Source organism: Carcharhinus amblyrhynchos, chromosome 16 (assembly GCF_965287045.1).
Source record: "Carcharhinus amblyrhynchos chromosome 16, sCarAmb.v2.hapA, whole genome shotgun sequence".
Lineage (NCBI taxonomy): Eukaryota > Metazoa > Chordata > Chondrichthyes > Carcharhiniformes > Carcharhinidae > Carcharhinus > Carcharhinus amblyrhynchos.
In genome coordinates this window covers 19,639,954-19,653,139 of record NC_137339.1, presented here as the reverse complement: position 1 = coordinate 19,653,139, position 13,186 = coordinate 19,639,954, and the positions used below count along the sequence as shown (strand labels likewise).

Sequence of the window (13,186 nt, the reverse complement as noted above, 5' to 3'; positions counted from 1 at the left end):
AGTTTTAACCTGTTCAGACTGAGCTTAATTAGTGGCATTCTCACCTTTCGGTTGTGGGTTCACATCCTGATTTATGGACCGAAGCAAATACATTACGCAAATACTTCAGCATGTTGAGGGATGAAAGCAGCCATATTATAAATGTCAGGACAATAATTTTGGAGTGATTCCATTAAGTTCAATTTTTTGAAAATCAGGCGCTACCAAGTGAATTAAATCATAATCTCTGAATAAAAGCTGCCCTTCTGTGTGCCTGAAAGTATCAAATTTGATTTTTAATTTTCTTTTATGAAGGGACATTAGTTTGCTTAGGTCTCTATGACTTGATTTGATTTATTATTGTCACATGTATTAGCATACAGTGAAAAGTATTGTTTCCTGCATGCTGTACAGACAAAACATAACGTTCATAGAGAAGGAAGCAAGAGAGTGAAGAATGTAGTGTTACAGTCATAGCTCGTGTGCAGAGAAAGATCAACTTAATGCAAGGTAAGTCCATTCAAAAGTCTGATAGCAGCAGGGAAGAAGCTGTTCTTAAGTCGGTTGGTACATGAGACTTTTGTATCTCTTTCCTGATGGAAGAAAGTGGAAGAGAGAATGTCCAGGGTGCGTGGGATCCTTAATTATGCTGGCTGCTTTGCCAAGGCATCGGGAAGTGTAAACAGAGTCGGTTGATGGGAGTCTGGTTTGTGTGATGGATTGGGCTTTTCTAGTTCCGTGCCATCTTGGGCAGAGCAGGAGCCATACCAAGCTGTGATACAAAAAGAAAGAATTCTTTCTATGGCGCATCTGTAAACGTTGGTGAGAGTCGTAGCTGACATGCCAAATTTCTTTTGTCTTCAGGAAAATAGAGACTAAAAGCTTGAAGCTCTCGACCCTTTCTATTTTGTCCCCATTGATGTAGACAGGGACATGTTCTCCTTTACAGTTCCTGAAGTCAATGACAATCTCTTCCATTTAGAAATTATTGTTGCCTCACCAGTGCACCAGATTCTCTATCTCATTCCTGTACTCTGTCTCGTCATTGTTTGAGATCCAACCCACTACAGTGGTGTTGTCAGCAAACTTGAAAATTGAACTGGAGAGGAATTTGGCCACATAGTCATAGGTGTAAGTTTAAAAAGAATAATTCTTGTGTATGGGCTCTTATATTCTAAAATCACCTGATTTTAACATAATGGCTAGAATTTTGTGATCATTCACACCGGCAGAATTCTCTGGTTCTGCTGCAGCAAATGGACATTTGACTGAGTGTCAAATTCTCCTTCCTTGCTTGCTGTGGCGATGGGGTCTGAATGGCTGGAAAATTCCAGCCTATTTCTCAGAGAAATGTTGCAATATCAGGGGAGCCATCCTTTGGATAAAACATTAAAGAAGGCCCATTTCTCAGATGGGTGTTAAAGACCGTACATGACAATCTGAAGACGGACAGGGAGTTTCCCATTTACCTTGACTAACATTTCACTAACCAGTCACTCATCTTCTTGCTTGTGGGAACTCGTTGTATCCAAAAACACTGCAGCATTCACCAACGTTGGCAATCGTGAGAGAGATGTGAACAGGGCAAAGAACAAACAACAAAGAAAATTACAGCAGAGGAACAAGCCCTTCAGCTCTCCAAGTCTGCACCGACCATGCTGCCCAACTTAACGAAAACCCCCAACTTTTCCGGGGACCATACCCCTCTATTCCCATCCCATTCATGTATTTGTCAAGATGCCCCTTAAAAGTCACTATCGTATCACTTCCACTACCTCCCCTGACAACGAGTTCCAGGCACCCACCACTCTCTGTAAAAAATCTGTCCCTACATCTCCTTTAAACATCGTCCCTCGCGCCCTAAACTTATGCCCTCTAGTAATTGACTCTTCCACCCTGGGAAAAAGTTTCTAACTATCCACTCTGTCCATGCCCCTCATAACCTTGTAGACTTCTATCAGGTCGCCCCTCAACCTCCGTCATTCCAGTGTGAACAAACCAGGTTTCTCCAGCCTCTCCCCATAGCTAATGCCCTCCATACCAGGCAACATCCTGGTAAATCTTTTCTGTACCCTCTCCAAAGCCTCCACATCCTTCTGGTCGTGTGGCGACCAGAATTGAACATTGTATTCCAAGCGCTTTGTGGCTGTAAATTCTTTCTTCACTTTGTTCAAAATCATAATCTCTCAGAGTTTGCAGGAGTTATTATATAAGTGACGCTGTCAGCCTTTGCACTGATCGCAATATCTGGCACTTGCATGAATGGTAATCCAGATGTTGCTGTCAGTGATACTTTGCTCCTCCACATGTTGCACTGTTGCAATCTAACATGGACAGAAACAAAATAGAAACCATTGCGTTGCCGTGAACTTAAACTCTCTGCCCTTTGTTCTCACCATAATGGCCAATGAGAAAAATATGCATTGTTCAACCAGGGTTATCTAAATTTTAAACAATGTGCTAATCATAATTCTTGCTGAACAACCTCTCTCATTGCAAAAGATCTAATTTCACACTTGTGAAATTTCATTCCCTCAGCCTAACATTTGAAAATTGCATTTTTTTTTAAATAAAAAAGCAACATTTGTGCTTCAATATTTGCGTTTCTCCCTTGTACATCCCAATCTTTATTGTGTTTGCTGAATGTAGCAGGGGATGCAGAAATCCCTGCTTTTGAGACTATTAAAACAAGTAGATTAGTTTAAAATAAAGACCACAGTGTACTTTATCTATATATTAAAAGTATCATGTATATATCATACGAGGATTGAGGGGCAGGATTTTACAGCCCCATCCCGAGGTCAATGGACACTTCCGGCGTCGGACCCTTGCCCGCATCAATTCTGTGGTGGGCAAGGTAGTAGAGTTCCAGCTATTTCTGTATAAGCACCTATATTATCATTTTTGAACATGTATTACAGAGTTAAACTGTATCTTTATATTTTCTTGTGAGCCTTGGTCAACAAGCAAATTACCCTTAGCATAATAGGAAATAAATCTAATTAGACTGACCACATACTTTTGGAACAATGAAGCATAGAGCATATACCTTATTATCAGAGGCAGGCCAAGCAACTACTGGCAACCAAAGTTATTGAAATGAATAGAAGGATTCAGCTTTTAGCTGTAATGAATAGCTGCAATTCAACCTCCACTGATAAAGAGACACAAAACAGACCAGAGAAGATAACTCCCTTGTACTTCTTGGGACTGCAGGTGTTAGGGGTGACCCTTGAACCTACCAGATTTACGTAGGTAAGGTTACTAGGCAACAGGAGGAAGAACTTCTGGATTCAGTTGACCAACGAATTCTTAATTCGGCTGGATAGTGAAATGCTAATGGCCAAAGTAAATAAAGTGTATTCCTGTCATTGGGCTGTCCAGCTTGGATGACTGGTTGGGCGGAAGTATCAAATCTTCAGAAATGTGCATGTGTTGTACCCATGTTGAAGTAGGGAAAAGGTGAATGCATTTTGTACCTGAAGGGAAAGGATTAATGGATTTTGTACCTAGAATATGTCACAAACATAGCTCTTCATCATGACTGATCTTCTCAAGCTTATACTGCTCCTGGCAGTAATATACGTTATCTGTTCATGTATTACATACTTTAACTCTCATTTTTATAAAGACAGGTAGTTCAATGTGGCTGTTATTTTGTAGACTTTGCAAATCTTACCTACTTGTGTTAGTTGGACATCGTTACATAGATGGTAGCTTACGACACCGGCTTTAGACAGCTGCTGATGGCAGATCGCGATACTGGCTTTTAACAGGAAGAGTCCTGCTGGGACAGCCACAATCGCACAAGTAACTTCAAAGACAGGGATGCCGGTACTGCTGCAGAAGAGGTTTGAATTGTGACCGGATTAGGCCTGCGTCCTGACTGCAGGAATGTAATTCCTGATTAACTCTGGGGCTGCATCACGACCTAGGAAGGAAGACCCAAAGGTCTGGCCAGAATTGGAACTTTGAATTGTGATTCCTGCTGGAGCTCATAGTGTATAAATGCCCACATGTGTTTGTGTTCTTTGAGAAGTTTGGTAGTCCTACTTCTCCCAAAGCTCTTGAATGAACACCAGAGCTTTGAAATAAAAACCACTGTATTTTGACTCACTAACAGTCTCAGGGGTATTATTTTATCTACAACACATGTGATGTAAGGGCTGACAGAAGTTAGAATCCTCTGACTATCTCTCTCCCAACAAGTTGGTCAAATAAAGAATACCCTTAACTGCATGCTGTCTTTCACAAGTCTTTGTGTTTGCTGAGATTGACTGAATCCAAGAGCCCCCCCAGTGGGTTGCCCCAAAAAATTCTCCTGAATAATGATTTAAAAGTTATTTACACTTACTTACTGGTTTGCCATTCCTTTTTCAGAGTGTCTGAATGCCCTTCCTGCTATCTGCCCTGTTGCTGGATGTCACAGGCCCCTGCAAAAGCTTCTGAATTCAAAGTGATTTCTTTATATAGAGGACGTGTGAGTATTAGAGCCAGACACCACTTTATGGCCGGGTTATTTTTGAGGGCAATGGCAAGATTTACTGCTGACCACAAAATCCAGACCATGAAATATTTCAAAATTAATACTTGATCCTGAACTTTTCTAGTCTCATTGTAAACCAAAGTACAACCATTCAAAAAGTTTATATCAAATAATATCTTGCAGTTATAAATTGCCTCAGGATGTCCCAAAATGCTTTACAGACACTGTGGTACCTTTTCAACATAGAAGCACAGCAGCCAAATTTACACTCAGCAAGCTCCCACAGACAATGTTTTGGTGAGCAGGTAATCTGTTTATATTAAACATTGGCCAGCACACTGCGTTTAATTCTGCTGCTCCTTGATTGCCATGGGATCTTTTGTATCTACCTAAGAAGGCAGACATGGCTTCTGTTAAATATTTTGTCTGAACTCCCTCAGTACTGCACTGGAGTCTCAACCTGAGTTCCTGTGCTGAAGTATTCAAGTGGGAGTTGTGCCTGTAACTCCTGACTGAGAGGCAAGAGTGCTAGCAACTGAGCCATAGTCAATTTCTTTAAAGTGTCTTTCTACCCAAACCCAGCTCTCTATGGAAATCTTGTGCAGAAAGCTATAGTGTTACATGATATCATAAAACCATAGACTAATACAATCCCTACAGTGCAAAAGGAGGCCATTTGGCCCACTGACAACAATCCCACTCTGGCCCTGTCCCTGTAACTCCACGTGTTTGCCCTGCCGCTAATCCCCCGACACTAAGGGGTAATTTAGCATGGCCAATCCACCTAACCTGCACATTTTTTGGACTGTGGGAGAAAACCAGAGCACCTGGAGGAAACCCACGCAGACATGAGGAGAATGTGCAAACTCTGCACATACAGCTACCCAAGGCTGGATTTGATTCCACATCCCTGACGCTGTGAGGCAACAGCTCTAACCACTGTGCCGCCAACATGAAGAGAATAGGGAGCTTACTTACTTAAGAGACTATAATGGTTCATTCCTTCCTTTCCTAAATTTTGACTTCATTGACCCCAGCTTCTTTGTGACATGCAGCTAAAAAAAGTTGCACATTTTTCATCATTTTACATCCATTTTCTCTTCTCCCTCCTAAATATTGACTCTTTGCTGTTGAGTTGCCCAATACCTCACAAAAGGTGCAATTCTTCTCATATGATCTTAGATGGGAGCGTTGGCAAATCAATGTGCCCTCACTTCGTCTGACGTACACATTTCCAACAGGTATCTCCGGACCACCAGAAATTGACTGTGGCTCAGTTGCTAGCGCTCTCGCCTCTCAGTCAGGAGTTACAGACACAAGTCGCACCCAAAGCGCAGTACTGAGAAAGTTGAGATAAAATATGTAACAGAGATTATGTCTGCCTTCTCAGGTAGATGTAAAAGATCCCATGGCACTTGAGGAGCAGCAAAGGCATGAATCCAAGGTGGCATTTCTTTCCTTAACCTAGCAGCAGTGTGATTCCCAATTATTGTCTCAGTTGAGATCAGCCAAATCAAAAGAAAATCCAGAGAACTTCCTGGTCTAGATGCATGAGCTAATCAGAGCCTTAAGTAGCCAAGTGATTGGAAATTATGCCATTGAATCAGAATTCATTTAGCCTGTGCAGACATTTCCTTTAATAATTACACCTAAATTGAATGTGCTGGAATTATTTTCCTTTGGATCAATCTCTTTTTGACAGATATACATCCTAAATCTTTATCAAATATTCTTGTGATTGCTTTCAGTGGCACTGGAGCCAAACCCTAAGTTATACTTTCAAATGCTTTTGTTAGATGCACTTACCTAATCCCAAAACAGCTGAACTATTATCGAATAGCATAAGTGGGATTATAAAAACTAGCAAGGCAAGATTTGTGTTTTAATTGCGAACCTAGCCATACTGTTATTGCTTGTGAATCGTCAAGCATGCTCAGGCATAGATAAAGAGTGATGTCTCATAGATCCTTTGGTCTCTCTGTCCCTGCTAAAGCTCTGTATTTGATAACGTTGCATGGTCAAATTTTTCCCTGCATTGAAATATTGAAACTTTTTGGAATCTACACACTTACAAGACTGCTTATATCTTAGATATAAAGGCAACAAGTGCTGCAAATGCGTCAGAGATCTGTCAGCATCAGATCAGCATCACCGCCATTCAAAACTCATCTCTTGCCTTTCAAGATACTGATGGAGCTGCTGTGAATTTCCAGTCTGTTCTGTACATATTTCAGGTTTATTTTATTCAGGACTTTCTTTTATTTAACAGAATAGCTAAATTGCACAGTAAAGAACAGGAACTCCCAGATAATTGGCACTTTTGTGTTCACACAAGCACAATGCCAAAGCCAGATTAAAACATCAACATTTTCAAACCTTTTTTTAGTCTTATTTTTTCCTATAAGCTTCTGTTTAATTTAAAAGCCAACCTGATCCTGAGCCTCTTCCTATTCTGCTCTTGAACAATTAGCTGGGAAATTCTAAGACTGCATCGCATAACTTGAAGTATTCTCGAACTTACTTTCTTGAAAAGCATCTCAACATGATTGGGAACTCAATACATGGAAATGATATGAGTTCTGAATGATTAAAATTGTACATGCATTTTTTTTTTCATTTTCAGCTTATAGCTAGAGGGGCTGTGTGCTGAAATTAAATAGTAGGTTTTCCTTAAAGTCATCAAAATGCTATCTTCATGTGATTATTGTTTTGCATGTGGACAGTTGAGTGGGCAGCAGCTGTATGCTTCCACTACCCACTTCCAGCGAGGCCTCACTCTTGAGGCAGTACACAAAACAATGAGTAATGCAATGAACTCCGTGCTGTGCCTGCATTACATATAACCTGGAGACCTGAAGAAGGGGTGAGGGGAGATTGGGGCCATAATTAGCCTCCATCATCTGATCATTTAGTACAAAATTTCACAATTTTATTTTTGAAAAGCGCCTTAAGTATTGTATAATTTCGACTAAGAAAATGTACTGACTGAAAAATATACTTGGAAGTATATTTGGGAAAGGTACAAACCAAGCTAAAAACTGATGTGGCTTTTTTGGCATATGTCATGCAATAAAATTGAAGACAAATCCTTTATTCCAGTGGATAAATATGTGCATGATTTTAAATGTAGCCTCTTCAGAATCAATGCTTCATAACACTACGATGCATTTGTGAGTAATTAACTCTACAGTCAGAATATTATGGATTCAAAATTACAAAAGTCTACTTTTGATTCAACAGCACTGCAATTGTTATGAATGGGAAATTATAATCAACTGCCTATTTCTGCTTCAGATTCCCTTTTATGTAATTATTTTTTGTTATACTGTTTAAAATGCACTATACCCAACACTGCTTAATATTCCCCAAGCATTAGAAACAAGCTGAAGCCTCTCCATTTCTATTGAAGTAGTGAGACCCTTTTTAAATGGTATTGTTCAGAGCGCCACCTCATGGTAACAGTCATTTTCCTCTTTATGGGAAGAAAAAGTTCACTGAAAGAGATGCAGTCCGGAGATGCTGAAAAATTAAATGATGTCCGAGAAGGGAATCTTATTTTAAGTTCATAACACAATTGCCAATGGTGTATTCATAACAAAGGCTTTTAAACATTTAACAGGCTCAACATTTTCAACCAACCTACAGTAATATAAATGGAGTAACATTAGAGACATCTCTCACAGGAATGTCAGATTTTCTACAGGAAACTATTCCCATGTTAAGCTATAGTAAAGAGGATGAGAAAAATCTGACTATAAAATTATTAACTGATCACAGAAATACACACATTGGAAACATTTACTTGGTGATTAAGAACATTATATAGAACAATATTTCACAAAGGTATTTCATTGCAAGAAAATTATGTCCCAGATATCTGTGAAAATTAAACTCTAAGCTGCACAGTTATTTTCAGAACTAATGCCTTACTTAGAAAAAAGTATTGGATTACAGAGTCAACACCATAAGATTGGTGAATTGATACTTTTTAAAAATTTATTCCTGCATTTATTGGGAGAAAACCTGCCAGTAAATGCAGGAATAAATAAAAAAGTGCATGTATCATTTTGCCAAATTTCTAATGAAAGGGAGTTCTCCCCTGGATGATAACGTTTGAAATTCCTGGTCAGTTATGTCTTCCTTCTCAGTCCAGTCCATCCTAGGGTCTCATTCCCCAAATATGGCAGCAACACTTCATCCCAGGATTAGCTAATAACTAGGACCTTCCTGGGATCTTCCTAAACTGCAAAGTTCAATGCCTGATACTGTTACCACCTTGCTAACTCATCCGAGGTCTGCCCTTACCCCCTCCCCTCACAAATACCCAGTTAAGGGGGTTGAACTAAGTCATCCAGATGCTTTTGTCGGTGACCTGCAAAAATGCTGCCAGTAACATAGGAGTTCGGGGCAGAAGTAGGCAAATTCAGCCCTTTGAACCTGCTCTGCCATTCAAACAGATCATGGCTGATCTCTCCCTGGTCTCAAATCCACCTTCCTATCTGCTCCCCATATCCCCTTACCCTTCTTTATTAGAAATATATCTATCTCCTTCTTGAAACCATCCAACGATTCAGACTCCACAGTGCCATGGGGCAGCGAGTTCCACAAATTCACCACCCTCTGCAAGACGTAGTTCCTCCACATCTCAGTTTTAAATCTACCGCCTCTCCACCAATACCCGTGATTTCTTGTTCGAGATTGCCCCATAATAGGAAACATTTGATCTACGTTTACTTTATCAATCTCTTTTTAAATTTAAGCTTATCTATTGGTGTCACAAGTAGGCTTACACTGCAATGAAGTTACTGTGAAAATCCCCAACTCCGGCACCTGTTTGGGTACACTGAGGGAGAATTTTAGCAGGGTCAATGCACTTAAACAGCATGTCTATTGGACTGTGGGAGGAAACCCGAGCACCCGGAGAAAACCCACACAGACACGGAGAGAACGCGCAGACTCCCACAGACAGTGCCAGGAATCGAACCTGGCTCCCTGGCACCATGAGGCAGTGGTCCAAACTCTGTGCCACCGTGCCACCCATATACCCCGATCAGATCCCCTCTCATCCTTCCAAAGTCCAGTGAGTATTAGACCAAACTGTTTAATCTCTCCTCATACCTCAACCCTTTCAACCCCTGAAATCAAAATCAGGAAAATAAAAGGTACAGCAGCTTGATGAGGTATGCAAAGGCATTTATTTTACAGCTAAAAAAGGGGCAACACTGAACTTGAAGCGTAGAACAGCTCATGCTGTGAATGGATGGGTCAGAAAATCTACAAACATGACCTTTGGTTAATTGCGTTGCTCATCAGCTTGGATCGAGGACAAAGGGAGAACAATTCCAACGTGCCAATTCACCACAGACACAGCCATTTCCACTCAAGATTGGGGTGTCTCCGAGGCAAGAACGGCTGTTCCTCTGGTTCCCACTTTACCATATCGACCACCGGCAGCAACATGTTCCCTTTAATGACATTTTGTCGCCCCCACCTCCCCCCGCCCCGTGGTCTGCACTCCTGAAAACGCAGGGCTTACCGAACCCCCGCCCGAGAAGGTGACCACTCAAAGTTAGCTTGCGTTTCTGTGCGAGGCGCGGAGATAGTTGACTGCTTGAAACCGAACCGAATTCAGAGCAGAATTCACTTGAACCCACATTGGGAACAGCTAGTGTGACAGTGCTAAAAAATGCAGCGTCGCTCCTGATGTGGCTTCGTCTGGCTGAGAATCAAACCGTCTGCATGCAGTTGACACAAAAATAAAACTTTCTGTTGATCTTGGGAGGATCAAGGCACGGGGATTCAACAGGAGGGGGTGTTGCTGGTGGGGGGAGAGGCACAAACCGTTCCAAACAACTGAACTTGCTGCCAATTAACTGAAAATCACTTTTTTTTCCCACTTGTAATACTCTGCTTATTAATTCTTGTAGCCTGCAGCTTTTTTTTTGGTATCTATGCTTGAGAAACTGCAATACAGGAGGCTCAAGGTTACAAGGATAGTTCTCTTCCCAGGGAACGGGGACAAGAGATTAGGATCCCGGAGATTGTTAGCCAAGTCTGTCCTCCCCTTTCTCCTCCTCTCAAATCATCCGCTGACCAACTGGTTCCACTGCCTTCAAATAAATAACACTCCCGTTTCAATTCGACTAATGTGGGCGGCTGGGGAGGGAGGTTGGGGGGGGGGAGGGAGATGAGGAAGGAAGTGGGGTTGGAGCCTCTTGGGTGCTTGGAGAAGGTGTGTGGAGCTGGAACGTCTCCTTCTCCCCCACAGCATCTGCTAAACTTCACCGGCAGAAGTTAGGCGACCTCGCTCCACTTGCTGAAAGAGGAGCTGGGTGGGTGTTTGGTGGGGGAGAGAACGCATCTTCCAAAATGAACGCAGGAGGGGTGGAGGTAACTCTTCGCGGTACCTGCTGCGTGCACAGTAGTTGGAACCAAATTGTAGCCCCGCGTTCCGGAGTTCCAAACGAAAAAAAAAATTGCCGTCTTAAAATATATCCCCCCGCCTTCCCGATCGAGCCCATTCAGTCGGAGAAGGGGCTTTGAGACGCAGCACCTACACAATGATGGGTTACAATCGGGGATGGTTCTTCCGTCAAGTTTTACAACTTATCCCACGCAGATAACCTCCCCCCCCCCCCCAATATATGACAGTCTCTCCATTACCTGCAAAGACTTGTCCCTCTGCGCTTGACAATAGATGCACCAGGAGAAAGAGGCAAATCAGAAGCGGGTTCATATTTTGGCAGTTTTCTCTCTCTCTCTCTCTCTCGCATTCACTTCCACATTTCGAGCATTATCCGGTGCTGGCTGCTTAGCAAAGAGACGATCCGTTTGGAGCTACCCGGAGCGGTGTGGTGTGTGTACTTAAATGCTGACTGCTTCTGGCTGTGCCTGGCGGCTTGGAGATGTTCAAGTACTTGCTGAGTGAGGGCTCCCCCGGGTCCTGACGCAAGCTCCTTCCCCCTATTCCTCTCTCTCTCTTTCTCTTTTACACACACACACACGTACAGAGAGCAAGCTCGAAGCTCGCTTCCAACTCAAAACGCTTGGGAAAGAAATGTCCTTCCTTTCAAACAGGCAACATTTATACAAATGCGGTTGAGGCAGAGAACCATTCTACCATCAGACGGAAGATTAGACTAAAGCTGTCAGAAATACAGGACAATGAAGAATGATGAGGAGATAGTGTGTTCATATCCTAGCAAAGCAGGTTGACAGGTTGATATTGCACTACCTGAATATTTGATAGTCCATGTGTCTCCTTCTGTCTCGTGTCAAGCCTATTGTAACATGAACGTGTGACCGAAAAAAAAATCCAACAAAATCAAGATAATAAGTTAAGATGACTACATTTTCTTTTGCAAATGACAGCGCGTTTATCTGGGAGTAATCGCCTTACTGAAATGTTTTGGATTTTCAATTATCAGTTATTCTGCCTTCCGGTGAATCTATCCCGCTCCAAATTCTCAAACAGGTATGAGAAACTATTCAAAAGTAGGTAAGAGATAGGGCACCCAATTATAATTCTTATTTGTATTTTTTCTTTTAAGCTAATTAAATATTGTTCTGCAATGTCACATTCATAAATCAATGCGCCAAATAACTAATCTATTCTAATTTATGCAAAGCTTTACATTATAGTAATTAAAATCATTTTTGAAAATTCCCGTGACATTTACACGTCAATTAATTTTTCAATAAAGCAAGATAGGCATTTTTTGTCATTCAATATAATTTACAAGTGTGCATTTGGAGTGTGTTCAATTGATGGAATTCTCTCAGGATTCACTTGCGTTATAAATTTATCATTGGTACAAAATGGTTTTTGACTTCGCTCCATGCTGAACCAATAAGTTGGGTGTTTAAACCTAAGCTGACACTAGGGAGAAACAGAGCAATGCACTGTGCTATGTCAATCGGCATGGTGGCACAATGGTTAGAACTGCTGCCTCTCAGTGCCAGGGACACTTCCCAGCTTGCATCACTGTCTGTGCAGAGTTTGCACGTTGTCTGCGTGGGCTTCCTCCAGGTGCTCTGGTTTCCTCCCACAGTCTGAAAGATGTGTTGGGTAGGTGCATTGGCCATGCTAAATCCCCCCTCAATGTACATGAACAGGCGCTGGAGTGTGGCGACTGGGGGATTTTCACAGTAATTTATTACATAGAACTTTGGTAAAGTTGCAGCTAGAGTTCTGGTTGCCACATTATAGGAAGGATGTGACCGCACTGGAAGGGGTGCAGAGGAAATTCACCGGGATGTTGCCTGGGATGGAAGTTATAAAGAGAGGTTGGATAGTCTTGGGTGTTTAGTCTGGAGCAGAGAAGACTGAGGGGTGACTGATTGAGATGTTCAAGATTACCAAAGCATGGGCAGAGTAGATAGGGAGTTGTTCCCCCTTAGCTGAAGGGTCGGTTACGAGGGGACACAAATTAAAAGTGAGAGATGGGAGGTTTAGGGGGGATTTGAGGAAAAACCCTTTTACCCAGAGGGTGGTGAGGGTCTGGAATGCGAGGAGGGTGGTGGAGGCGGGTTGCCTCACATCCTTTAAAAAGTACCTGGATGCAAAGTACTTTGCATACCTTAACATTGAAGGCTATGGGCTAAGATCTGGCAAGTCAGATTAGGTGCACAAGTCAGGACCTTTCATGCATCGGTGCAGACTCAATGGCTGAAGGGTTTCTTCTGCACTGTAGTACTCTGTGATTCTGTGATTGCAACATT

The 13,186-nt window shown here is 42.0% G+C and overlaps 1 protein-coding gene across 5 annotated transcripts in view; it reads right to left on the bottom strand.

The window, feature by feature from the left end:
- Positions 1-11,328, bottom strand: part of LOC145353875 (receptor-type tyrosine-protein phosphatase T-like) — a 1,296,999-nt gene extending 1,285,671 nt beyond the window's left edge. For all 5 annotated transcript variants that reach the window (XM_080204786.1, XM_080204787.1, XM_080204789.1 and 2 more), the window contains exon 1: positions 11,129-11,328. In XM_080204786.1, the coding sequence (XP_080060912.1) occupies positions 11,129-11,201 (73 nt within the window). In that variant the 5' untranslated portion in view covers positions 11,202-11,328. The remainder of the gene's footprint in view (positions 1-11,128) is intronic.
- Between the last annotated feature and the right edge of the window lie 1,858 nt (positions 11,329-13,186).